The following is a 27,770-nucleotide window of genomic DNA, read 5'->3' as shown; positions in this document are numbered from 1 at the left end:
TTTATTTTATTTTAAATTATTTTGATATAAATTTTAAAAAATAAAAAAAAATAAGATTTAAAAAAAAACAATAACCATGCATTACAATACATACCAAACAGACTTTTAGTGGAAATTAAAGTGTTAAGCATATTATAATCACACTAAGATGCCCTTTTTAAGCTTTCCATGTTAAAAGAGACCAGAAAAGAAGGTTATTGTCGTCAAATTAATTAGCACCCATGTACGACACACACAGTATTATTACAAATTAGAACATCAACTTACATTTGTGCGAAAAGTCTAAAAGATAAAGGTCGAAAAGTTACAGCGAGAAAGCACATCTGGTCGGAGTTATTAAATAAAAGTAAGATGCCAGAACATAATTTATCTAACCCTAATCATATTTACTTGGCTCGGTCCCTTATCAAATCAAATCCCATCTCAGTTGGGTCGGTTGCTTGGAGTTCATAGTGGACGCCTTCAAGAACTCTCCTCAGTCCATCTTTGGAGGTTGCATAAAGCATTTTTGCTCTGATTCTCGATGCTGTTGGAGCCCTGAAATTAACCCAAATTAACAAGACTCGTAAGCAACCCATTAATAATCTCTATGTGAACGAAGAAAAATCATATACATGGTGGATTGTTTTGAATCATTACATATACTATACTTCCAAACTGACCTAACCTTTTTGTCTACATGTGAAACCCAAGTCTCCTTAGACGCCATACCTAATTTTAATCGTCTAGAGACGTGGAGGAGACGTTGGTCAAGATCAGGCCACTTGCTTCTAAAACTCTACAAGTTCTTACAGATTAATCAAGATCAAAATCAAAATAATTGCCCCTACTAAGATTGCCAAGTTTTTAAAACTCGAAAATTTGAGAATTACGATCCACATTAACCATCGTTATCGTTGTTAATTTCTTAACACGGTAAGCGGACGATTCAGATCCAAACCTTGCCCTAAAATACTCGTACCTCAGTAATTTTTGCGTGTGATTGATGAGGGGTAAAAAAGTGGCTTGTACTTACCCTACTGTGATGATAAGTTAATCAGGAGTTTACAAGAGAAGGGGACGGACCATGCGATGAAGAAGATCTTGCTCTTCCGGCAATTGTCAACAGTGACAAAATCGAAATCGAACACAGCATATCTGCAATCATCATCTGGCAATGAAGCAGCAAGATCGTCATAGCCTTCACCAGGGCCACCAACCTTGTCCACAGTTACCAATCTCGACTTCTCATCAATCTTGAACACTATGTACCTATGAACTTTTCTCCATTTCATTTCATGGAATGAGTTCTTGCATTCATCAGTTACCCACATGCCTGTCGTTGCCTGTCATTGCCATAGATACATAACAAAGAAACAAATACATGTAAGGAAAAGTTATTAACATGTTATGGTAAGGAATATAAGAAAGAGAAGAAGATGTTACTGTACCATCTTGAAAGCCATTGCCATTTTTGTTGAATTGGAGGGGAGATGTACTGTGTTGTTTTCTTTAGACAAATGGTAGTGGTATGGTGGGTTTGAGTATATGAGCCTTTATATAAAGATGTTGCTGTTGAATGGCCACTAGTGTTAGTAATTATTACAATTCTATCCATTACCCTTAGTTTTATTTTTGGATGAACTATTATCCTCGATTTGACAAATTTAATTTTATTTCATCTATTTATCCCACATTTTGACCATAGGATTCTTTCAGTATGTCCGCGAGGTAACCAAATTTATTTAAACAAAAAAAATATACAAGTTTTATAAAATCTTTTAGTATTTTTACTGCCAGATTTTTTAGATTCATGGATGAAATTTTACATCGATATTTATACTCACAGTTCATCGGCATAAAACTTGCCGATGTGACCACCGACAGAAATAATTGGTTGGAAAAACTCTCATTAGTGATTTGTGATATGTCGGTAATAATTTTACAGATGGACTTACAGACAGACAAAACACGCCAGAAAAAAACTTTATTCAATTTATTATGTCGATACTTTCATAATTGAATATAACATATCACCAAATAGAAAAATTATATGTTATTTCATTGGTGATTTTTTTCGCCTGTTAGTGAATTTGACATGTAATCATCAAACAGACCATTTGTTATTCTGTCGGTGAGTAAACGGTGACAATAATATTTACAGTAATTTTTTTTAACTCTCTAGAATAAATTTTTTAGTATTGTTATTAACCTTGAAAACAAAGTCGTTTAGAGTTTTGCTTATCAAGATACAAATTTATAATACCCGAACTGGTAATTTCTAGTGAGCAAACCTAAAATCTAACCAGTTAAATTACACCTTTCATATTTCTACTCTATATTTTAATTGACCGAATATGGTAACATGATATTCGAAAACAATGTGCTTGAGTAGGATCCCATTCTGTTTTGTGGATATAAATCTGGGCAATATGTTCATGTACTTTTACTATATGAACATAAATAATTGGTTGGAAAAACCATCTCCAGTGATTTGTGATCTATCGATATAATTTTAAAGATGGACTTACAAACAGAAAAGGTGTGCTAGAAAAAAATTTATCCACTTCATTATGTCGATACTTCCATAATTGAATATAACATATCACTAATAGAAAAATTGTATGTTATTTCATTGGTGATTTTTTTTCGTTTGTCGGTATACCCGTTAGTGAATTTGACATGTAATCATCAAACAGACCATCTGTTATTCTATCGGTGAGTAAACAGTGACAATGATATTTGCAGTAATTTTTTTCAACTCTCTGGAATAAATTTTATTAATATTGTTATTAACCTTGAAAACATAGTCGTTTAGAGTTTTGCTTATCAAGATACAATTTTTTTTTTATTAACACATCTCTTGTTTATTTTAGTTAACATAATATTTTTAACTGGAATCATTATTTTTATTTTTTTAAGACAAAATATTTTATGATTATTAAAATATGTTGACAAATAATCTCAAAATAGTATGTCCATATTTGGTGTGATTGAATGTTAAATTAAAATAATAAATGTTATAAAATCATGTTTAAAACCTATTTAGAATGGCATATGACTTTTTTGAGAAAAAAAGTCATAGGCGACAAGTTAGTTCTCACGATGCAAGGGCGTAGCCCACCATTAGCAAGTCCGGCTCAAGCATTTTGAGCCCGCATGCCTAGCTCTGTTTATTTTTTTTTTTTATTGAGGGGAAGGATGATATGTTGTTCGCTTCTATTATTTTGAAAAACAAATATGAAATTTGTGTTGTCAGCTTTTATTTTTCAAAAAATATATGACAGGCAAATGCATGAACCCACGACCCTAACCAACTTAGCTAGAATACATAATTGCTATAATATGTTTAAGAAAATATATTAAGATTGTTCATATACATGAATAATAAAATACCATTAAAAAACCCACGTTATTTTAGAATATTAAGGTAAATAGCTATAAATCAATAATTTTTAAGGAATGAAGTGATACAGTACTATCAACAAAAGTCAAATAATTGATATGTTCTGACTAAGAGGAAGAATGAAAAAAAATCCCTTAAATTAGAAGATCAAGTGTTGAAATTGAGTTTTTTTCGATTTAAAATTTAATTTTTACTATGTATTCGTAGAAAATAATAATAATGGCAAATTCTAGCATTTTTCTTGGAGAAACAAATGCAATTTCCAGGTTTATAGATTCAATTTGCCCCTACTTTATATATTTTTTTAGATTAACATGGATGTCCGGACCAACTTACGCGCATCTCGACTAATCTCACGGACCCTGAAGTTAACGACCATGTAAACTTCTAGTATCTTTGAAATTTATAATACTCGAACTGGTGATCTCTAGGGAGCAAACTCAAAACCTAACCAATTAAACTAGACCCCCTCATGTTCATACTTTATATTTTAATTGACCCAATATGGTAACATGATATTCGAAAACAATGTGCTTGAGTAGGATCGCATTCTGTTTTGTGGATATAAATCTGTAAGGGCAATAAAGTTGACCCTCCTAATTTTCTTCAAATTTTATCATCTGTAGCTCCCAACAGCTCAGAAGGTGACATGGAAATCGTAGACAAATCCCTTTTTAAAAAATAAAATTGAATTGAAAAATCACCAATTAGGTTATCGAAAAATGACTTTTAGTTTTCTTAAAAAACTTTTTTTAACCTTTATCGGGCTTGGTAGAGAATTGGAGCAGCGCGGCTACACTTAACAAGGGGCGTTGCTGACCACCTTGCTCGATCACATAAACTAGGCATGTACTTTTACTATATGAACATAACCTATGCAGATAATACGGTGGTCCCAATCTCGGATCACAAACCCACATCCCTATCTCCCTGTCCTTGTGTTCCTCAAAACCAAGTCTTAGCGTAAAAGCAATGGCGAAAAGAGGATAGAAGAAAAGAACTTTGCAGAAAGAGCACTGTCGAAACTAAAGAGAAAGCTTCTAGGTACAAGAGAAACCACTGAAGTTGACCCACCCTTGGAGGGTTCTTAGCTCGAGTAGCAAATATATATATATTATTTGACATGATATCATTGTCTTGATAATTAAACAGTAATGATATTAAATTTCACAATTTTTATTTTATCTGATAAAGTTAAATATAAGATAATGATGAATATATACAAGTTTCAAGTTTAAAAATTTTTTATCCAAGGATTTATATTAAAAAATAACATAAATTATATTTTTAAACCTAAATATTTTTTAAATATTTCTATAGAATAGCATTACATATACCTATGCATTATTCGTGATAAAGATGACTAGTTTTGGTGTTAAAGATAGTACAAACACTAACATCTTCAGAAACCACAAGCAAAAGAAGAAATGGGAGTGCAAAGGGGACATGTCATTTACTCTGATGATGGCCCTCTTTTGTGGAAATTAGTAACCCTACATGTGTCCCACAACTACTGTCAATGGATTATTTGTTCATAGAATATCTAGTCACTACTAGTGTCATGGCATGGCAGAATATGGTGAGGGCAAGGCGTGGCTATGAAATGGTTATCACCTGTTTCAACCCCACGAACCCCCCGCTAGGTTCCTGGCTTCTTCTTAATGGAACTACTCAATTTGGCGGCGACCCTAATCCTTCGAGTGGTTAGGAAATATGCATCCGGGTCGCATTATTCAAGAATAATGGCCCAGCCTGGTGAACCGGGTAATTAACTCAACTGAGGCGAAAGGTCTGTACCGCCAGTTTCTAACTTTTACATCCAGAACAGACCTTTTGTGACTTTGTCTGTCTCGTTTGCAAGCACTATATGGCCATATGAAGGGGGAGGATGGATGGAAAGAAAAACATTATTATTTACATCCTTCATTTGATAATTTCCAGTTCTTTCGACTTCCATTTTTATCCTTTGTAAATTTCGAATCATCCCTCTCCTTCCTCGTTAGCAAGACACTCAATTGATAGTAACTCGTTCATCATTTCCCCTCCTCATCCTTCCACTTCACTCCATGCATCCTTTCCCATATCCATCCCTCTTTAGCGAAGTGCTGGTTTCACTGAAGGCTTAAAGCAAATAGCAGTTTTGCCTCCAGTCTTGCTCACAATGACAACACCTCTTGCACACTGCTTCGAAATTTCTGAACAGAGAGTCTGGCTCCTGCTATTGTTTACCCTGTCCAAGACAGACCCTGAGAGACTGACCAGACCGATACCAGGCTGTGACGTTATTTCACATAGAATCAGGATCGAGGGAGTGAAACGAAAAGCAGAATACTGGTCAATGTGACATCAATAAGAATGAAAGATAGCAACTCCAATTTTAACTAACAATGAGCCATTGTTTTCTTCCCAATGCAGGCAACCATAAAGCGAGCCGCAGAACAAAGACATCAATTCCATTGCATATCGTTAAAAGCATAATGACAGCAATTCTCACATCCTACCCCGATATTCAGCCTATTCAAGTGAGAAAGCATTAGAACTGGAAAATAGGTAGTAAATTCAACAGGTGTTTCTATCAAGTCTGCTTTTCTATTCATTCTCCTCAGCGCAATGCTTTTCATGAAGAGTTATCAAGAGCCATTCACTTGCCATCACTTGGTGGATTATCTTCATTCTTCTTCTGTTCAGACTGCTAATAATAATGATCGCAAATTTAGAACATGTGCATTGCAAATGTTTGACATAAAGAAACAATTAAAAAGCATGAGCACACCTCAGATTGGCCTTGCAAAGATGCTAGCAGTTCCTTCACTGAGGGATCGTTAGGGTCAACTCCTGGAAGCTGCAAGATGAATAAAATGTCAGAAAGAAAACCTAGTGCTAAAGGTGATCAATCAAGGAGTCCTTTATAGGCAGGTTCAAAGTGTACTTACTGATGCAACGACAGATGACATAAAAGACTGATCCTCCAGAGCCTTGCTCATATCTGACTGACTTGATGAATCTTTTGCAGTTTCCTGAATGGAGATCTGAAGAGCTGCAAGCAAGAGATATTCAGTGGGTCAATGCAGGCTCACCAATTTAATTTAAAAATCATGGCATCAGAACAAATTTGACTAGTGTTTGAAGCTTTGGCGCACAACATGGCAAGGTTTAAAAAATGTTGTGTCAATTTCATAGTAACTTGGGCAAAGATGATAGCAGTTCACCTAGAAACCAGGAAGTTCAGAAAGAAAAACCAATAACCAATCATAAAAAATTCATAAGTACGCCAATACAATCAGAAGTTCTACTAGAAAAAGAACCGTTGAGTAATTTTTTGGGTGCACTGGCACTTGCTAGTCGATTCCACATTCAATTGCATGTAAATCCCAAAATTATTGGCTTCTTAACAATACATTATCCTTTCTGATTTCTCTTATCCTCAACACAAGACACAAGTACAAACAAATAATGAAACATTAGAATAATGTAAATATGTCATAAATATGTCATACATGAATCTCAGGAGAATTGAAATTTAAATGTGAGCTTTGAGCTCACATCCAGGTGTTCATTAGCAATTAATATACAGGAGCACTTTATTATATATGAATTAGAGAAGCAGAGAGAAATTCGAAGTACTAGCAGGCCATGTTTATTAAAATGGAACAAAACCTACCCACTGCCAGATCCTGATCTTCATTGGTTGCCTCCGCCATTTCAGAATCACGAACTGAGGGATCAGATCCAGAGTTCTCCATTGATAGAGTAATTGCATGCTGAAGTAGAGCATTCACTTCATCCTATCACCACAGTTAATTGTCAAAGCAAATTCAAGAAATCAGAAAGACGCACCCAAACAGAAAGCAAGCTTTGTCCAGCAGAAGTATTGACCCACAGACACAAACAGGTAAGAGTCAAAATGAAACCAACCATTGGTTCAGAAGCATTGTTGGTTGCTTCGGCAGCCTTGTCAACCATTGTTGCATCCTGTGAATTGGATGGTGGTTCTTCTCCCTTTTCTTGTCTAGCAGCTTCATCAGCAGCCCTTTTTGCAGCAGCTTCTTGCCTAGCTCTTTCCTCTTCCATAGAAACTCTAAGGGCAAGAGCCAGCTCTGGATCTAAATTAGGATCTACGCCAAAATCAAAGTCGCCACCACCAGCTGCTGCAGCCGCCACAGCAAAGCCACTCCCTCCTTCCCCATCTCCAGTGAATACAGGTGTACTGCCAACGTAATAAAAAATTCAAATCACTTGAACAACATCACAAATGAGGTAAAATATTATTGATTGATCCAATATCTTACATTTCATTATGAGACAAGAAATATCCGATAGTGATTGTATACGATTCAGTTGCTTATTATCACAAGAAAAAACAATGTGAGGAGCTCTTCAATTACACGTGAATTACTTCAGCTCTCCAAATCAAATCCACAATTACAACACGTATCAACTCTATTTTAACAAAAATCACTCTTTCAAATCAGCATATTTGAAACCATTCTCATAAAGAAATAACCATTAATTTGCACACTGATAGCTGCAGCCTCAACTAGTGAAACAAAGGAAGATAGAGTATCACACCTCATAAGAGCATCAGAAATAGCAACTCCACCAGGAGGAATGTGAACTATATGGCTACTCTCATTGCTATTGACAGCAGCAAAGAGGGCCTCCAACTTCTCCAGCTTCCCCTCCTTGTCTTCTCCAAAATCAACAATATCTAGAGATACATTGTTCTTTTTTAATTTCTTTCCTATGGTCTCCAACATCTTCTTATCATATTGGATAGGACTGAAAAAACATTTAGCAAAAAAAGACAAACTTAGATCAAAAACAAAAAAGAACAAGCTAGTCGCAGTAAACCAACAAACAAGCTTACCTTCCAGCAAAAACTATTATTCTTTGCTGCTGATTTTTGTTTTGACGATGCTTGAGAGCTAGTTGTGCAACCTGAATTCCAGCTGATAGATTCATCTCACCACCCACTTCTAGATCTACATAACAAAGAAATTAACTGATAGACTTTAATATCAAATAATTTGAAAAAAAAGCAAGAAAGTGCTTGTGAATTTAACTGAAAACTTAGAGTTGGTTTAGGGTATTTCAGATTGCATTGTATTGCTCACATTCAGAAACAAGCTTTGCTATTCTTTTTCGCCTATAAATGGTTATAACTGCGGCAATTTATCACATTAGCTATAAAGTTTGAACTTCTTCCTTCACAATACATAAAAATCTGAATTCAATCATCTCCAGTAACCATAAAACACTCTAACAAAGCTCAGTTGTAGAGTAGTGACCTTTGCCATTCACAGTACATACATAAATACTCAAACTTGATAATAACCAGTAACCATAAAACAGCCTAAATTATATATAAGAAAAAAAAACAAAACCCACCAATAAATTCAAGATCAAAAACAAAACTAACACATTAATTAATTAAAAAAATAATAATTGAAGCATGAAAGGGCATGGTATAAAATAAACGCACCGTGCATACAAGACAAAATCTTGCCAAGATCACTAGTAAGAGTAGTCAAAACCCGAACTTGTTTGCCTGCCATTGTTAATATCCCCACTGTATTCTCTGGATTCGACTACAATTACCCCAAAAAATCAAAACCAGACTTATCGAACAAAAACCAAAAAGGAGAAAAAGAGAGTGAAATTACTTGGGTTTTAGCGCCGCATAAGAGATTAACAGCATCAGCTTGAGCTTGAAAACGAGAAGGAGAGTAATCGCCGTTTCGCATCCATTCTGAGTTGTCGACGCATATCATAGTCGCCTAAACAACGTCAAAACAAACGTTAAACGAGATTTAGATTCATAATTAAGTTATTGTTTTTCGGGTTTCAATCAATTACTTACCTCGAGAACCATTGTTGCTGTTAGTCTGTGCTGTGCTTGCGCGAGAAGAAAAATAAGAAGAAAGAGCTTTTCTTTTTGTTGATGTTTCTTATTTTCTTTCTTGCTTGCTCAAAACTCAACAGCCTGCTTTGCTGGGTGGGTACTTTAAATTTGCCTGATGCCTTTGTCTAAGAGAAGAAGGAATGTGGATTTATAGGTCCAGGGCCCAATTCTGCACATGATGGGTCAAGACTCAAAACTCTCACTTAGATTTAGCCCATTTACAGAGGCCCAAAAGATCATTTTAATAATTAAAGGAACATAAACCGTGTTATTTTTGTTTATGATTTTATCATAATATTTTTTAAAAATATTTTTTAATTAAAAATATATAGAGATAATTTTTTTATATTTTTTATACCAACACATAAAAATTATAAATAAAATATTTAAAATAAAATATTCCTTTGAAGTTTGAGCAAAAATAATTTAAAAAATACTTAAAAATTATAAGTTAAGACCTATCAAACCAGCAAATCAACACTAAAGTAGCATGTTATTTTCTATTGGAGTGCAAAAACTGCCCATATGAAATAGGGTTAGCAAAGACCTGGTTGAACTATATGTTTTCTTGATAAACATGAATAAGTTCTTTGACATGTTAATTAAAATAATATTTAATATTGTTGTATTGGTTGTTTTTTAAAATATTTTTTATTTTAAAATATATTAAAATAATATATATTTTTTTATTTTTTAAAATTTATTTTCAACATAATCTAAAACCATCAAAACATTTAAACAAAAAATTTTAATTTAATTTTCTAAAAAGCATGAGCACACCGAATAGCAAACAATCAAATCATTTTTTTAACGAAAATAATGTTCTTTTTGTTTTTTTTTATGTAAATCATAAATTAGATTGACTCTTCAACAAGCTAACCTGACTAACCAACAAGCTAGAGCCATTCTTCGATTGGATGTCATAACTATGGTCTAGAAACCTGAAGTCTCTGATTGTTAGAACATACAGGGGAAAAGACGAATTAAACAAATGCAAGGCACGAGTCCCACACAGATGAAACCATGGCTACCGATGGCCTTCCGTACAATACAACTAGATCGAGGGCATACAATCTGAAAGCATCTGCGAATACATCTCAAGAGATCATACCCCAGTTAAAATGAAAATGAAATACACCACTAAAACATGTTTAAGTAAACCACATTAAGACCATGTCATTAGGCATATTACCATCACAGCACGTTGAGTTGCCTGAAAATCCTGCTCTTTATTAAATAAAGTTCATAACCAATGCAAGTTATGCTCAATCTGCCAACTAACAGCTATAATACAAAATTTATATAGCCAACGACAATACAAAATTTAGACAATGATATTTTGATTATACAAGAGGAGCAGTGGGAGCCGTAGGTGATCTATGATTTCTACTACTAGTTAGGAGAGCATAAACCTCATGAACCTCTGGTTTGTAAACCTCCCCTCTGTCCCTATCTACAGCATAGCATATGTAAACGGTTTCGATCACATTGTCCAGAACATGAACAAAGGAACCCAGCACGATAATCAGTAGCACCCATGCAAGAACAGCTACAACATATGAATAAAACCCAATATTGCTTGCACCTTTCAGGATAGCACAGACCTGTTTACAGATATAGAATCAAGAAAAAGATTCGCATTAGACTATTAGATTACGTCATCTAAAACTAAAATATCAACATCCAAGCTAATAGTAAATTACTAGTATGGACATTTACGCAGAAACCACATGTAGTAAATCACCATCAACTAGCAATCTAGTAATAAAAAGGTGACAGAACTTAGAATAACTACTCACCACAATTGCATATATTGATGAAAGTATGAACGCAATTCCAGCCAACAAACGAGTGGAAACAGTCTCAACAAAAACAGCAGAGAGCAGATTACGTTTTAACAGCTCATATGTCATCCTCGCAGAGGTGCAGTAGGCTTCACCGGTAATGGCTGCAAAGTTGATTGTGAACTTATTAAGAAAATCTACTGCTGAAAGTAATGCGTTGACACAACACCGCAAGACAAAGTTCACCATCCCAGGAATATCCTCCTGTCTTGCACTATCGACCACAGCACGCACAAAGCGAACAACACAAATAAGCAATCCAGATAAACATACAGTGCCAGAGGAAGGACCAAAGGCATTTCTGCAAAATTTTAAAACACAAAGGTCAAAAAGATAATCATGTCATGATTACAATCATAAATACCTAGTTCTGAGCAGGTTAGGAAATGTGCCTTGAGATACTGGTATTGAGGACAATAAAAGGATGTTGCCAATGATTAGAGAGATTGATTAATGTGAAATCTTTATCTAGTTGAAGGTACATCCACAATTTAGGTGTATCTGAATTCCAGCCAGCAAAAGAAAAGCTTCAAGATAGCTAGGAGTAGGATCAATCATCAAGACATCCCCCTCCATTAGTTTTTTCCCTTCTATTTTCAAATCACGTGTTTTTACCCCACCGTCGTGTTTCTAGAATATTATCAACAGTCAAAATTAATGGAAGAGCCTACTTTTTTCTTCCAAAAAATTGTTCCAAGTACTCAAACAAACAAAAAAAAAAAGTTCAAGAACTAAGTTCAGCTTGATCCAAAGTAACAGGTGATTTAAATAAAATGGGCATGCACACAAATCATATAAAATGACCAAAAAATTAGTTAATTTTGGACTGTTCTTGTGTCATGCTTGCCTCTGCAGAAGAGTCGCTCATTATTTTCTTCCATTTTCTTGGGCTTCCTAATTATTAACCGATCTCTATTAAAAAAACCATCATTAACAGGTGCCTCGCTCATTAAGAACTCGTAAGAGAGACTATTCAACATAAGAATCATGTTCCAAAAATAATAACCTATAAGCATGTCCCAGAGTCGTCCTAACATTCAGAATGCAAATCAAGTAAACCATATGATATACAAATAACAATTCAAAAACACATGCAATGTGCATCTAATATGTGAAACAAAGAATTAGCAGCAAGAGATCACCTCAAAGAACTTCTTATACTCCTTCTAGGTTTCGAGTCCTCCCCTGTGAAGTACCACTGTGCAATAGTTCCACTTATGACATAAACCTGAGCTTCAACCAACACAGTCAAAGACCACAACATTGTAAGAATTGCCAGAGTGTAGTACGCTGGCACCCAACTATCTTGCTTCCAAGCACACCTATATTCTCCATTTGATTCCTTAGGCACAATTTTCCCATTCAATCTCCCAAACACTAAAAATACCACGATAGGCACATAATACGCCACTAATCCAAGTGTTAACAATGGGATCACCACAAACAAACCCAGATTCTTTGACAAAGCATCAGAGGCAACTCCAATTATCATGACTGTTAACTCAATTCTATGCCAATTAGCCACAAAAATCCACACAATGATCCCAATAATCAAGAACACAAAAACAAAAACCAAAATCCTATAGACTAGAGGGAATGCATCAGTACAAGAAGAACTAACCGTACAAGCAACAAACCAGTACACGTTAAAGAAGATAGGTATAACAATAAAGAACGGAAGTGACACATAGACAATTTGTTTAGTGTAATGTTTAAGCAAAAGTAGCAGAAGAAAACAAATGGGCACACTCAAAATCAAAGTAACTACAAGGGTCCATATCAAAGACTTCAAAAAACCTGAACCTGATGAACTCAAAACATAAAAATCAAATCTTGACTCATAAAACCCATTAAAGTTCGAACCTTTTACACAAGAAGTAGAATTCAAGTCATATTTATATGAAGATAGATTAGAGTAATTGGGATTCTTGTGAAAAACACAGAAGATACCAAACCCAAAAGTACATAGAACAACAAGAACAAAAAGGATTAGAAAAGGAAGGTCCTTGAACGGTCTAGGACCATAATTGTAAGAGATCTGGAGGTACTGAGTAGGGTCAGATTCAGGTTGGTCAGGTTGGTTTGGCTCTTCAGTTGAAGGAGGTTTGAAGAGCAGAGGTTGGGATGGCGAAGAGGAATCATAGGGTGAAGTAGGTTTGTTGGCTTCTTCTGCGCTACCCATTAGAGGGGGGGGGGGGGGGGGCGGAGGATGCCGTGGCAGTTTTATTAGACGCTGGTTAAGGTGGTGGTGGTGGTGGTGATAAGCAAGAGAGCATCCCTCTTTTTGGGTTTGTTTGTTGTCGGCTGTCCCTGAATGTGCTGTGTACGATCTGATGGATTTTGAGTCTGTACAGTGTGGAAGATGTTGGGGATGTAAGTGATTAACTACGACACGTTAGTTATATTTTACTATCCATTTTTGACCACCATTTGGTGTCCTGGAGAGTGAAAAACGGTAGTAATTCTTGGTGAAACCATTTGTCGATGGTTTCTTATTCTGTTTTTTTTTTTTTAATTTTGAAAACATATTGTAATAATTTTTTAAAAATCTTTTAATATCATCACATCCAGATTATTAAGAAGCATTGATGTTCTAGACAGTTTCAGGATAGATATAGTATAATGTCTTGTTTTTTTTGTGAGAATCACGTGTTATCCCAGGGAATTTCCCCCCTCCAGACCAAAGGAAGGATTAAATTCAAGATCCGTATAAAAGAATTAGTCTCAGGGACCGAAAGTTGATGCGAATATCCCCAGCAGGTAACACCAAAAACAAGATACTGAATATTTGCCATGTCTAATTGTTTGTTCTTGTGATTATTTCTGTGGAAGTCAAACCTTCCATGTGAAGGAGAAGTTTATTTGCTGTGTCATGATATCCATTAATATTTTAGCCGATCCAGTTTCTTTTGTCTGCACGTCCCAATGCCCAGGTAGCTGACTATAACGATCTCCACTGTTAGAAAACGATATACAAGGTTTCCGTTTTTCTTCATTCATCCTATTATAATTATAATTATAATTATTAAAAAAAAAAACCTAAAATAGATAAGTAATCTACTGCATAGCCTAAGAGAATGCATTGTGGATTAGCACAGTGCATTTTCTTCTTTTTTTTCCCTTCTCTGCGAAAACCGTTTACCTAGCTAAGGGTAAAATCGTTTTTTTCTCCATATGATATTCACTAATAAATTAAGTGGGGATAATTTTGTCTTAAGGCCTTTTTTTTTCATATTTAAATGATGTAAATACCATTAAAAGTTAAAAATTACTGAACTTCGATGGAGAGTTTTTTTTTTTTTTTTCTTTTCCGCATAATAAAATGACATATTTAACCTTAAAAAACCTCTAATCATGGTTTGAAAAGGCATTTTAGGAAGCGTTTGGGAACATGATGTAAACCACATTTCTAAAAAAATTAATTTTTTTTTTGCTAAAATTTAATATGGTTTGTATGTTTTGGATCGTTTTCACGTGCTGATGTCAAAAATAATTTTTTTAAAAAAAATCATTGGCATGTATTTCGGCACAAAAAATTATTTGAAAAGCAACCGCTACCACACTGTCAAACATATTAATCTTTAAACTATGTTTTTTTTCCTTGTAATATTCAAATGTCCTTAGGGTTATTTAGTAATTTAATATATTAAAATATTAATAAAAGAATTGCAAATGCGTGCGTTTGCGCGTGGTCATCCCTCACGGCTTTTTAACGGTGTGTGGGGAGCTCTATGACTATCAAAAATTGTCAATCATCGTGTTATCTGACGTGTCCACATATAGTGTAGATAATGGGGTGGCGCGTGTATTCAGATCCACAATGATTCGACGACGACGGAGAAGTTTTTTCTCCTTCCCCTCTTTTCTCTCTCTCAGGCCTCAATATTCACGTCAAGCCTTCAAAAACTCAATTGTAACCTCCAATTTGCATTTATTTCACATTTGGTTCTTATTTTTATAATTATTATTTTTGTTTTTATTTTAATGCATTTTGAAATTTATTTTTTTTCAATTTCATCCTTGAACATTTTATTTCATTTGATTTTTGTATCAAATTTAGTACTCAATCTTTTGATTTATGTTTTGTTATCCTTTACTTGATTTTTTTTCAATTTTATCTTTCAACATTTTATTTAATTTTTTTTTAATTTTGGTCCTCATTTTCTTTCATTTATTTTTTGTACAAGATTTGATCTTCATTGTCTTGATTGCTATTTATTTTGATTTTATTTTTTTATGATTGAGAATTTTTCTTTGTTATTTTTTCATGTTCGTCTTCTACAAGGTAATCTCGGTCTTATGACCTGAGCCACCAGTTTCGAAGATTAACTCGGTTTAAGTTTGTTTTTTTTTTAAAGTCCTTTTTAAAAATTAATTATTTTTCAATTTCATCATTTGACATTAAGTTTTTGGATTTTGAGCTTTGTGATTTGTTATGCTTTTTTTGTATGTGGTTATCACTATCTCATATCCCGAGTTAGTCAGGTTATATAGGGTTAACTCAGGTTTTTTTTTTTCAATTTTATTCTTTAGTATTAAATTATTTATCATTGAGTTTTGTAATTTTTTTCACTTTTTTTTTTACAGGATTATCCTGAGTATAGGTTAGTCAAGTTATCACATGTTGGCTAAGTTTTTTTTTTAATTATTATTATTGATTTTACTTTGATCTTTTTTTATAGATTATTTTTAAAAAATTTGAAGTTTTTAATCCCGATCTCATATCGCGTTTGACGGGTTAGTAAAGTTAACTCGAATTGACTCAATTTTTTTCTTTAACATTTTTTTTTCTTTTAATTTTTTTAATTTTCATCTTTTTTATATTAAATTGTTGAGCTTCAAGCATAATTTTTTTTATGTAAAGTTATCCTAATTTTATATTCCAGATCGCATGATAATCAAGTTAAACTGGAATGATTCTAACATCATCCAAACATCTTTATTTATATTAAAAGAAAATTAATTTAACCCGTTAACTAATCTTGTCTAGGTATGAGCATCAGTAAGCCAATAAGAAATTAAACCTTCATAAAGTCCACAAGACTCACGAACGGATCTCTAGGATTGCAAAAAACCATGTTATGCATTTTATTAAAAAAGTTATTTTTTTATTATAACTTTTTTTTATTGATATTAAAAATAATTTTTTTTTTAAAAAAATTATTTTAATATATTTTTAAACAAAAAATATTTTAAAAAACAACCATAAATATAATACCATATTTAAGATTAAAAATTGAGGTGGAGTTAACAAGCTTGGAAGTAAAATATGAGATGAGAACAATTTATATGGTTGCTAAACCACTGGCATGTTTCTATTAACAACAGTTATCGAATAGGAAAAGCATACTAATTGATTATCTAATCACAAATTAACAAACTCAGAGTACACAAATTAGCTGGTGTTAAAGGAGCTTCAAGTTTCCTCATCCCACTTGTCCTTAGGTATCTCTCCTGAGTCAGCAATAATTACTTTTTTTCTGGGTTTTCCACTGTAAGTTCCTGCTCCCCCTTCAATTGCATAAACCGTATCCATTCCTTGGATAACCTTTCCAAAAACAACATGCTCTCCGTCCAGCCTACATAAGTTGACATATGCATCCAGAGATCAGTACAGGTCTGGTATAGATTTAGTCTCGTGCATCATTGATGATGCAAAATTCCTGCATAATTACTTTGTCAATGGCAATTCATCGGATAACTAGCTAAATCTGATTGATAAAACTGCATTATTGCGGAAGCAAATAGCTTCTTTCAGAGACAGATTTGTTGTGGGTGGTAAAGAGAACTTATCTTATGGCTTGAAATGCATTACAACTAGATAATCCAAAACAGCTAAGAAATGTTCAGACTCGGGTCTTGCTAGGTTGCCAGAAAACAGCTATTTTGACCCTGCCAGATTGTTCTTTATATTATCTACATCTCTCAATAACTTACCAGCTAGTCTTAATGGTGGTGATGAAAAACTGAGAGCCATTGGAATTTGGTCCTGAATTCACCATGGAAACAACTCCTACAGAAAAGGAACAAACAAAGTGGGAAAAATGATGATAATAAAGAGCAGACTTCAAACTCGAGAATAACCTGCAGATTCAACTAAGGTTGCATTTGGTATAAGGTTAAGAATTAGACAAGAAATTTTCAAAGGTAATTGTCAAGGGTGTAAAAATTAGTTTTTATAGATGCTCAGAACGTTAGTAAATTTAAGTGTAAATTGTTAGTGGAAAGAGACAGAAACCAATCAAATTACCAGTAATGATCGGGGAGAGGGAAATAAAAAATTATTTAGGTGAGACTTTTGAGACAAACAAGAAGAAAGAGAACGAAAATTAGAGGGTAAAATTTAAACCCCCTTTTGCCATTTGGAGGGTAGATATTATCCTCCCTTAATGATTAATCTCAACTCAATTCCTTCACCAAACACAAGTAAAAATTACCCTCGTAATATTCAAGGGATTTACCCCCACCACCACCAAACACGACCCATTCATGCCTAGTGGCCATGTAAAGCAATCAGAAATCAGCATAATGATGAATTCAATTACCTGCATGTGAATGTTTTATCTTAAAATTCTCATCGGGAAAGATGCTTCCATATATAGAATCGCTTCCCCTCCCATCACCGTAAACTATGTCACCGCCTTGAATCATGAAACCAGATATTATCCGATGAAAAGGTGTTCCCTTATAATGGAGGGGCTTCCCACTCGCACCCTTACCTTTTTCCCCTGCAAGGGAATAGTGATAATTATATTAAGACGTAAATTATAGAAATGACTTCCATCACTGACAATGGAAGCAAAAGGATTCATAGAATGAGAAGTTAATAAAAAGAAGAGAGAAAATACCTGTGCACAAAGCCCTGAAATTTTCTGGAAAGAAGAAAAAATCAATCATTAAACACACTTTGGTAATGGGTTTGATAAATAAAGGTCAGTTTCAACAGCCCAATCTGGCTTTCCAAATAAATCAAGATAAGATTTTCAATTTCTTTCTTTAAATCAAGTTGCTTGTTAGGGCTAGCGCAAAAGGAATAATATAGACTATGTCCCAATTTATACTTGTCTGAACTGGTTCAAGGGTAAACTTGGTTCCAGTAAGTACTTATTTGAAAAGTGAATCAAGAATTTCGGAAGTGGTGATCATAGACAAATTTTTTTTTGGTCAATGCTAGAAAAGGATAGTGTTGAACAAGATTTACTTAATTGAGAGTAACAGAGAAAACAAATGGGAATATAATATATCAGATAACAGAGAGTAGAAGATAAAGAGCCTCTATAAAAGCATAATGCCCGGATGATCTTATATACAAGAACAAGGAGCTGTTAAACAAGTTATCTGAAGCTTGTAAAGAAGCCAATGCAACTATGACATTGTTTGTTCGCAAAGACTGGAGGAAGTTTCACTACAAGTTTTAAAGCTCAGATCACCAATTTAACCATCTAAATTATAAATGTACTAAACCTCAAATAGTTCATCATGGAGATGCTGATTATCTCTCGAATTCTGATTTTGCAAAATGAAGGTAGATTGTCTTTCATGCACAGTATATCAAAAACATACCTGCAGTTTTTGATACAACCTTTCCATATAATCCAATAACAATTCTACCTGCATAAATCCAGACAAATTATTGAAATTAATAAGAGATAAAACGGAGAACAAACTTATGGGACATCAATCCAATGCATAACCGCCAATAGATAAGTGTACTTTAGAAAATTGCTTTTTTTGTTTCTGTTTCTTCTTAGAGAAAAGAAGGGAGATTTTGCAAAATATTACTTCTTATTGCATGTTCTTCAATAGTACAGATAAAAGAGCTGTACCCTGACGTTGCTCGTCAATATCAACATCCAAGTATACTCTATGAGTTATCTCATACTCCTGTTCTTCTTCCTTCACCTCATCCTAAGCAACAAATTGAAAACGGTAGCTCAACACTTCACAAACACAAAACAACCAGCATTGCAGCATTGTTGGAAACTGAAAGAATTATTAAACAAATCAAACAGCACTGAACAAAAAAGAACGGAGAAAATATCTAGCATGACAAGTAACTAATGATATTGATTCGGCTTCTCATCATAACAGTTAATTTGAGACTATGGATCACTTATAAAGATTCATAAAATACAATGACACACTTTGCCTGATCTACCAATTTACGTAAGAGCTTGGCCACAAGAAACTGAAGGCTCAAACAAGATGCTAACATCAGGAAAGCTTTGGTACACAATCCAAAAGCAGAACCAGAATACCACAACAACTACTTCCTGCTTATGGTTCAACTATATATCAGAGCTAAAATTCACAGACAAAACATACAAGATTGCTACTTTAGATCAGGCAATGCTGCATTCTAAAGTAGTCCACTCAATTTTCAATAAATTCACAACCACCACTGACAAACCAATTACCTCATAAACAAAACCCAAATCATAAAATCAAAATCCAAGCAAAACCCACAAGTCTGGATCCAAATAATCCTAAGAAAAACAAAACCTTAAAGAAAAAAAACAAAACTTCAACAAAGAAATATACCTGTTTAGGACTGGTAAAGGCAAAGATGAGAAAAATAAGCAGGACAAAGAAGAGAAGGAGGCACTTAGGTTGAACCACCCAAGCTGGACAATCTCTAACCATTGTTTTGATTTCGCTTAATTTCTCATTGACTTACTTTATTCTCCTTCATGGGTCACAGAAATTTTAAATCTTCTCAGCAAATATAAAGAAAGATCACACCTTGATTGCCTATATTTTCTGGTCTAGAAGCTGGAGAGCGTCCAAAAAACCTGTAGTGATTGCTAAGAACAGATTATTATTTATTTATTTATTTGTAAAAAGCTGAAAAACGACATGTCGCTACGCTAGAACAGCGTTGGTGGTTCTCTCAGGATGGCATGTGAATGGAGTTAGGGTCGAGGCTGCCAGGCTGTCATGTCACTTGGCAGGCCACTTAAGCCCAATAAGACCAACAAAGAAAAGCTATACTGAACGATTTGGGCTGTGGAGAGCTGGTTTCAGCTGGTTTTGTATGTGTCGATTGGGCCTAGTCACATTTTTCGATGTTTGTTTACATTTGTCCCAAAGCTCAGAATTCTATAAAATTTAGGATTTCTTAATGATTGAAGGCACACGGCACACGGCACACGCCCTGAATAACAGGTAGATCTTGTTTTAGAGTCTTTGTTTTATTATTTTAATAATATTTTTTAAAAAAAATAATATTTTTTATTTTTAAATTTTTTTATGTATTTTTAATTTGCTTTGATGTGCTGATGTTAAAAATAAATTTTAAAAACTAAAAAAAAATATTATTTCAATATATTTTCAAGCGAAAAACATTTAAAAAAACAATGGTTACTACAATACTAAACAAGTTCTTAATTGCAAATATGATACATATCAGTTTATGAAATCAACGAATCAGATTGAGGTGCTGAGCAAGACTATTATAAGTCCAAGAATCAAATTGACTAGAAATGTTGTTTTGGGTTTAATGTTTCTTATTATTCGGTTTTATGATATTGAGCATAACCCTAAATTTGAATGTTGAATCAACTTAAAACTTTACCATATAATTCCAGATGCGTTATTTTATATTGGGATAAAATTTCAGGTCAATCATAGTTCAGTAAAGTAGTATAATACAAGTTAAAAGTTATTGTATGAAAATCACGCTATTTTTCCTAATTAATTTGGAATTATCTTTCCTTATTATTTTTGGATTCTATACTTGAAAAGGATTTCTTATTTTATTTGGAGACATGTGACAACATATTACTTATATATTTTTGCAAGGATCTAGTGATACAAGAAAATACAAGATCACCACGAATTCTAAAGTTGTAAAGGAAGAGAGGTCAACATCAATCCTTATTCTACAAACAAGAAAGTTTCCTAATGATTTGGGGACTAATAAATGGCGGAGAAGAGGAGGTGCATTGGCAACAAATTCTCCTTCAATTCCAAGGAGACTATAAGCAGCATATTTTTCTTGATTATAGGGAGATAAAGGACGACTACTAAACATTATTTAAGCAAGGTTTCATACTTATTCTTATTTCTTTTTAGTTCTCTAAATTTGGTTGTTTATATAAACTTATTGTCTAAGATTTAATTTTTCTTTTAGGTTGATCAAAGTCACGATAACCTTGGTTTTTGTCGTAGTATGTTTAGTTGTTAAAACACTAAAATTGTTATTTTATGGGTTTAGTTAAGCTTAGATAGTCTTAGTTGCTTTAGCTACAATCCAAAGCTAGCTTGGACTTAACTTATGTTTGGTTTTAATTGTTTTTAAGTACAATCCAAGTCTTGTTTGAGTTTAATAGTTTCTTTTAAGATTTCGAGTTTATTCATCTATTTTAGGTTGATTTTGTAAGTGGGTTCAAATTAGCCTATCAAGATAGATCTATTAGGATATTTTTGTTTGAAGTATAAAAACTGTTTGGAAGACACTTTTTTTATCAAGTTTAATAATCAATATTCCTGTCAAACTACTATTCTTCAGTGTTGAGAGGATTTATCGTATTCTTTGGTTCTCTAAAAAGCTGAAATTGACTTATCAAAAATTAGCTGGTTTTGAGATTTTTTTTATATTTCTTGTTCGCGAAATAATATTCATAGGATGGAAGTTCTTATTCCAATAATACTAGTGTCTAAGAACATGTTTTTATTATGTCACATTCTTAATAAATTTATTTTGACTTTCGTGCATTTACTGTCAATCTTATTAATGTAGGTTACATGACTACATATTTACAAGGTTAATAATAGCTTTTGTTAATCTATAAGACTTCTTTTTTCTTGAAAAAAAGAAGTAAAAAGGTCAATTTTATTTTTATTTGTGTCTCGAATGTGTTCTAATCAAATCGCCGTGATCAAAAGTATTGGAATTTATCGAGTTCAACTAGATTAATGATTTAGACGGTATGATTAGAATTGAGCTCTAGAGTAACAGGTTTTCACATGTTATGGTGGGATAACTGGAGTTGGACAACAAAGAGGTAAAGGTTGAACACCAACAAAGATCTGCAATTTCATCGCTCAAACTGAGGCTCTATTGCAAGGTAGACAAGTACTGTTTAACTGATGAACCACTCCCTTGTTAGGTCGAGTTTTAGCCACCGAGATATCCTTTGGAGGGAGAGAGGGGCCGACTTCTGACGAAAAAAATCACAAAAGTCTCATCACCTTTTGTATTTATGTCCACACGACTACATGTTATCAGTCGACAAGCAAATCTGAAAGAGATAAACGTTAGAAGATTCACCAAGAAAAAAATTGATTGAATTTTCTTCCATGGCAAATCATGTGCCAATATATTGTAGCTTCTTTCGAATCAAAATCTCTTGAATATCTGGAGCCTTTAGGGACTGGCCGAACACCTGTATTTTGCTTCTTTTGACTCTTTCTTTCTTTCCTCGAGCAAGATTTCTTGCATTATTGAAATTAAATCCTTCTTGTATGTATACTATATGGTCCGTCCACATATCTTATAATATATTTTTAATCAGGGTGAAGTGGCTATCAACAACTACCCGCTGATCAGAAATCTTTTGGATTTCAGCTCATCGATTGTCTATAAGATTATAAATCTGTCGATGAAGACATTAACCCAAAAACTAAAGATCGAAGCATGATAAACGCCACTTTGATGTGATCCTTCGAATACAGGATGGGTTATTAATAATTTGAAAGCAGAGACAAGGTAGAAAAATGAGGTCCACCCCTTCATATGGTGCCAGATTCAAACAGTCTGCCATGTTAATTTTTTTAATACACACAAATCATGTGTGATCGTTCTATTAAAACAAAGCAGCAATAATCCCCGTGCCTTCTTTTCTACCAATCTATTGCTCCTGTACATGAGAATCAACGATGCTGGTGTTCGGCTTAGACGCATAGCTATTAAATCTGATCATTCAGGGTTGACTCGGTTAAGAAGTTAGGTGGTCGGGTTTTGGATCACACGAGTTTACTTGGTTTAATCTAAAAAAATTAAAAAAACCCAGATTATAGGGATGAACAGATAACCCGTCATCCGTCCCATTACATTTAAAAACAAATATAGGCCCGGGCATGCCTAACTTGATTTTTTTTCTTTTTAATTTTGAGTTTTTTTTAAAAAATAATGCATTAGTTGATTTTTTTTAAAAATAAATTTTAGGTTTATATTTTAATTAGTTTGTGATGATTTTTTTATTGATGTTGGTATGTTTAGTTTTTAAAGGGATATGCATGATTCATATGATTTTTTTTAATTTTATTTTTAACACATATATATATTTTTTATAAGATTCTTCATATATGATTTTTCAAACATTAGTTTGCTTTTTTGTTATTGCATTCTTCACAGGTATGATAACTTCTCATGGGCTCATTTCACTGTTTCTTTTTTAATTGATTTTTCTTTTGTAATTTAATTAAACATGTAGAGATGTTGACCAAAAACCTGGTAGCTAGAAAAGATCACATGATTTACACTCCAAAGATTTCCCGGTGCACCAGTCGGGATTATTCAATATTTAATCAAGAGTCAGTGGCCATGTGAGTTACCATGTGGGATTTGGTGATCAAAGCACATGACTACAGACTCCCCATCTCTTCTTAACGGAGCCCAGCGACAATAATATAGAGTAAAGAAATGGCTCTCACCAACAAGGAAGTTAGAAAAAAGAAAGCCTCTGCTACGACTCTGCCTACTCGCAAAACACCATGATCAATAAAACTCGTTAAACAAGGGAAAGAACTCGTAAAAACCCAGCAACCATTCAGCATGGGAAGGTGAGCACCCTACCACCTGCATGCATTCAGATGTATCTGCTCTTCTTAGCGACTAAAAATATATTTAACTAGATCTCGGTTGCAGCAGTTAGATCAGAGCTAAAACCACAACGATCACATTATTTAGACTGCGTTTATATTGTATTTAAACTATAAGAGCATCAAAGATGATAATTCAAGTTAAAATGCCAAGAAAATTAAGAAAATTTTAGTGCAAGAAAGTGATATCCTGGCCCCCGTTCTCTCCCTCGATCTCCAGCCCTATATGTCATAGTCCCTGTTCCCTTGCATCGCTTTCTGGAGCATAACTTTGGAAATAATTTAAATAGAGTGAGTCACGTTCAACGGCTAAAACCATCACAAAATTATGGCCTTGATGATTTTTAAACTCTTATATTGCAACTTTCAGTGGTAACTTGCAGTATATCGGCACGTAGTTTTCGACTATTCTCTCGTCCCGCCGGTTTTTTTTTTTTTTTTTTTAAAAGCACTAATGCACAAGTTGATACTTGTTTTGGCATATACTATACGAGAATCTTGAAATGTAGAGGGATTCTGATACCAGTTTAATCATAGCAATGAACATATAAAAGACCACACACACATATATATTAAGTTATTAACCACAAAATATATGATGTACGATGCAAAGAAAGATATTATTTTATACAAATCCCAACATTAATTCACTGTTCTTCATTACACGATCACACCCATGCTAATCAAACCCCATAAGTAATGCGAATAAGAAGAAGAAGAAGAAGCGTCCTCTTATCATATCTAACGAGATGATTTGCCCGCGTGCTGCCGCGGGCTTATAAAATAAATGTACTTGATAGTGTTATAATTGTGAACCAGCGCTAAATAAGTAATAGAAATTAAAGGTATGATGGAGCAAATATTTCATGACGGAAAAAGAAGTTGTGCTGGTGATCAAAAACTTAGAGACTGAATAAAATGATTTGTAGCAATCTACAGTGTTTTGTGAGGAAAGATACAGTGATTTCGCCACATGATTTAGCTTTTCAGTTAATAAAAAGCAAAAAAAAAATACAAAGCTAAATTCTCTACCAACTTAATATTAAAAAAAAACCAACAAAGATAATTTTGGAAGGAAAAAAACCCATGAGAAAAGATGTTGCAGTAATTGACAATGTTTTGTAAGGAAAATTATAGCGTTTTCCCCAATAAAATAAACTAAAAAACTATTTAGAGAAATATTATAGCAATCCACAGTGTTTTGTGAGAAAAACTACAACGCTTTTCTCATATGATTTAGCTTTATTGTAATTATAATTCTTAACCAACTCAATATTAAAAAAAAATCAACAAAGATAATTTTGGAAAAAATCATAAAAAAATCACATGGAAAAACACTACAACAATTCACAGTGTTTTAAAGAAAAAAAAAATAACAAAGCTAAATTCTTAATCGGCTCAATATTAAAAAAAAATCAACATAGATAATTTTAGAAAAAAAAAACAAACACCAAAAAAAAGGGAAAAAATCATGTTGGAAACACTGTAGCAATTCACAATGTTTTGTGATGAAAGCTACAGTGCTTCCCCACATGATTTAGCCTTATTTGTAATGACTTGTAATTGTAATTCACAAACAACTCAATATCAAAAAAATAAAATTGAAAAAGATAATTTGGAAAAAAATATTACAAAAAAAACTATGCGGAGAGACACTGTAGCAATCCACAATGTTTTACGAGCAAAGCTACAATACTTTCCCCACATGATTAAGCTTTATTACACAGTTAAATTTTAACCAACTCAATATTTAAAAAAATAAAATCGACGAAAATGATTTTGGAAAAAAATATTACAAAAAAAGAAAACACAAAAGAAACTGGAAAAAAACTATGTGAGGAAAAACTGTATCAATCCATAGTGTTTTTTGAGGAAAAACTTGTATTTACTTGTAATTACAATTCTTAACCAGTTTAATATTTAAAAAATAAAATTGACAAAGATAATTTTAGGGAAAAACATAACGAAAACAGAAAAAAACCATATGGGAAAAAACACTGTAGCAACCAACAGTAATTTTCGAGGAAAGTTAAAGTGCTTTCCTCACATATTGTAACTGTAATTTTTAACCAGCTCAATATTAAAAAATAAAATAAAATAAAATAATTTTAGAGAAAATCATAAAAAAATCATGCAGAGAAACACTGTAGCAATAAACAATGTTTTAAAGAAAAAAACTACAAAACTAAATTCTCAATCAGCTTCATATTAAAAAAAAATCAAAAAATATAATTTTTTAAAATAAAGAAATAAAATAGAAAAATTATGTAGAAAAACATCGCAGCAATCCACAGTATTTTCAAGAAAAAAATTACAAAGCAAAAATTTTAACCAGATCAATATTTAAAAAGTAAAATCAACAAAAATAATTTTGAAAAAAACAAAAGAAAAAATAAATGAAAAAAAAAATTAGGAAAGTTGAAAAAAAAAAGTAATTTTGAAAAAAAAATTTGAAAAAAAAAACGAAAAAAAAAATAAAAAAATAAAAAAAAAAGTGGAGAAGAATCACTGTGTCCCCCCCCCCCCCCCCCCCCCCCCGATTTAATATGTGTGTTAATGTCATGTAATAGCAACTTGCAGTGTATCGGAAGAATGTTGTTATCAACAAATTTATCGATTGAAAAATTTCTATTGAAAGCAATAAATTTGTATCAACTTTCAACTCTGAATAATTTTTAATATTGTGTTTATTTTCAACTGTTTTATCAACATTCACCTTGCAGTATATATATCGGAAGAATGTTGTTTTATTTTCAACTGCTTTAATTTTTAATATTACTATTAATTTAATATATTTTTAAATAAAAAATATTTTTAAAAATAACCTCTATCATTTAAAAAATAGTTTCTACCACAATGTCAAACACTACCTAAATATTACCATCCACAAACATTAGTTGGTAAATTTTTACCAACTGCAGTTGATAAAAATTTACAATGCCTGAATATCAACAAAATTTTTTAGATGAAAAAAAATTATCAACCATTTTCTTAACGTTACCAACTTATCAAGCATGCAAGAGGAACAAACCCTTGGCATAGTTACAATTGCCTAGTCAAATGCACAAGTTTAATTTGAATGACTGGAGGATCAATATGGTAATATTGATTTCGGAGGACCAAATTTTACTTCAAAGAAAACTTGGTAGGCCATCGCCACCTAAATACACAACCAGCGCCGCTGCATGCAAGAGGCTGCTGGTTTCCCTCTTCTGGAGGGAGTCGTCAAACTCTTACTACTCCTCCGCCACCGAAGAAAAAACATGTTGCCGCCTTCGAAAGAAAATCTATTTTACCATTTGAATATTGACAATTTCTCTACTAATTTGAAGAAAAGCGCCGAAGAAAAGCAAACTGCCAATCCTCAGTTTTGGCACAACTAATTTGAACATTGACAACTTTATTTTAGATTTGAATAGACCGACGGGTCATAGTACCACCCCCCACACACACATAAACAAGACGGTCTCGCGAAAAGTTATTAAAAGATAATACATGGGTCAGAAGAGTTAACCAGATTAACTCTTAAAAGAAATTTAAATAAATAGATTAAAACCACTCGTATGTTTGATTTAAGAATTTCACAGATTAACTTAGTTTTTTTATATATATCTATTTTTCAATTCAGACTAATTTAAATTTTAGATAAACTTGTCAAATCAATTCGAATTTTACAACCACTGTCACACAAAAAGAGATGGTTCAGAGGTAGTTAAGTTCAAACTTGTGGGGTGCTATGTTCCTTGTGTTATCCCAACAAGAAATTATATGCAAAAGGACAAGGACAGGGACAAGGAATCCATGTAAGAAGGGT

General features: G+C 33.1%; 4 protein-coding genes across 6 annotated transcripts; all 4 read right to left on the bottom strand.

Annotated features, from left to right (window-relative positions):
* Window positions 1-224: 224 nt before the first annotated feature.
* Window positions 225-1,571, bottom strand: LOC7470393 (actin-depolymerizing factor 5). Its single transcript, XM_002305474.4, has 3 exons — window positions 1,431-1,571; window positions 1,066-1,325; window positions 225-537 (listed from the first exon to the last, which is right to left on the bottom strand). The coding sequence occupies exons 1-3, from the start codon at window positions 1,449-1,451 to the stop codon at window positions 387-389; spliced, it is 432 nt and encodes a 143-aa protein (XP_002305510.1). The 5' UTR covers window positions 1,452-1,571; the 3' UTR covers window positions 225-386.
* Window positions 1,572-5,737: 4,166 nt separating this feature from the next.
* LOC7470392 (26S proteasome non-ATPase regulatory subunit 4 homolog) lies at window positions 5,738-9,414 on the bottom strand. Of its 2 annotated transcripts, none has more exons than XM_024598653.2 (10): window positions 9,246-9,414; window positions 9,049-9,162; window positions 8,868-8,973; window positions 8,253-8,367; window positions 7,955-8,164; window positions 7,301-7,592; window positions 7,047-7,170; window positions 6,319-6,422; window positions 6,159-6,227; window positions 5,738-6,077 (listed from the first exon to the last, which is right to left on the bottom strand). In XM_024598653.2, the coding sequence occupies exons 1-10, from the start codon at window positions 9,255-9,257 to the stop codon at window positions 6,027-6,029; spliced, it is 1,197 nt and encodes a 398-aa protein (XP_024454421.1). In that variant the 5' UTR covers window positions 9,258-9,414; the 3' UTR covers window positions 5,738-6,026. The 2 variants fall into 2 exon arrangements, with proteins under 2 accessions (XP_024454421.1, XP_024454422.1); XM_024598654.2 differs by having other exon boundaries at window positions 5,738-6,074.
* A 1,082-nt stretch (window positions 9,415-10,496) lies between these two features.
* Window positions 10,497-13,501, bottom strand: LOC7470391 (uncharacterized). Its single transcript, XM_002305472.4, has 3 exons — window positions 12,274-13,501; window positions 11,087-11,432; window positions 10,497-10,891 (listed from the first exon to the last, which is right to left on the bottom strand). Exons 1-3 carry the CDS (start codon window positions 13,311-13,313, stop codon window positions 10,631-10,633), a joined length of 1,647 nt encoding a protein of 548 aa, XP_002305508.2. The 5' UTR covers window positions 13,314-13,501; the 3' UTR covers window positions 10,497-10,630.
* A 2,838-nt stretch (window positions 13,502-16,339) lies between these two features.
* On the bottom strand, window positions 16,340-19,993 carry LOC7453640 (peptidyl-prolyl cis-trans isomerase CYP21-1). 2 transcript variants are annotated; one of them, XM_024598592.2, is made up of 7 exons: window positions 19,673-19,993; window positions 18,958-19,039; window positions 18,695-18,742; window positions 17,980-18,003; window positions 17,677-17,859; window positions 17,069-17,144; window positions 16,340-16,794 (listed from the first exon to the last, which is right to left on the bottom strand). In XM_024598592.2, the coding sequence occupies exons 1-7, from the start codon at window positions 19,772-19,774 to the stop codon at window positions 16,740-16,742; spliced, it is 570 nt and encodes a 189-aa protein (XP_024454360.2). In that variant the 5' UTR covers window positions 19,775-19,993; the 3' UTR covers window positions 16,340-16,739. The 2 variants fall into 2 exon arrangements, with proteins under 2 accessions (XP_024454360.2, XP_002305507.3); XM_002305471.4 differs by having other exon boundaries at window positions 16,340-16,710; window positions 19,673-19,982.
* Window positions 19,994-27,770: the final 7,777 nt, after the last annotated feature.

Source organism: Populus trichocarpa, chromosome 4, assembly GCF_000002775.5.
Source record: "Populus trichocarpa isolate Nisqually-1 chromosome 4, P.trichocarpa_v4.1, whole genome shotgun sequence".
In the NCBI taxonomy this organism is placed as follows: Eukaryota; Viridiplantae; Streptophyta; class Magnoliopsida; order Malpighiales; family Salicaceae; genus Populus; species Populus trichocarpa.
The sequence above is the reverse complement of the archived record's forward strand: the minus strand, read 5'-3'. Positions and strand labels throughout refer to the sequence as shown.

Coding starts and splice junctions, on each gene's coding strand:
- LOC7470393 (XM_002305474.4), bottom strand. CDS start 1,451: ATGGCAATGGCTTTCAAGATG. Junction 1,326..1,430: donor TGGCAATGGCTTTCAAGATG/GTACAGTAACAT, acceptor TGGCAATGACAG/GCAACGACAGGCATGTGGGT. Junction 538..1,065: donor AAGATCTTCTTCATCGCATG/GTCCGTCCCCTT, acceptor GGTTAATTTCAG/GGCTCCAACAGCATCGAGAA.
- LOC7470392 (XM_024598653.2), bottom strand. Junction 8,974..9,048: donor TATGCGGCGCTAAAACCCAA/GTAATTTCACTC, acceptor GGGTAATTGTAG/TCGAATCCAGAGAATACAGT. Junction 7,171..7,300: donor ACAATGCTTCTGAACCAATG/GTTGGTTTCATT, acceptor CTGTGGTGATAG/GATGAAGTGAATGCTCTACT.
- LOC7470391 (XM_002305472.4), bottom strand. CDS start 13,313: ATGGGTAGCGCAGAAGAAGCCAACAAACCTACTTCACCCTATGATTCC. Junction 11,433..12,273: donor AGTATAAGAAGTTCTTTGAG/GTGATCTCTTGC, acceptor AAAATTTTGCAG/AAATGCCTTTGGTCCTTCCT. Junction 10,892..11,086: donor CATCAATATATGCAATTGTG/GTGAGTAGTTAT, acceptor ATCTGTAAACAG/GTCTGTGCTATCCTGAAAGG.
- LOC7453640 (XM_002305471.4), bottom strand. CDS start 19,774: ATGGTTAGAGATTGTCCAGCTTGGGTGGTTCAACCTAAGTGCCTCCTT. Junction 18,743..18,957: donor TATTGACGAGCAACGTCAGG/GTACAGCTCTTT, acceptor GGATTTATGCAG/GTAGAATTGTTATTGGATTA. Junction 16,711..17,068: donor ACCACCATTAAGACTAGCTG/GTAAGTTATTGA, acceptor CAACTTATGTAG/GCTGGACGGAGAGCATGTTG.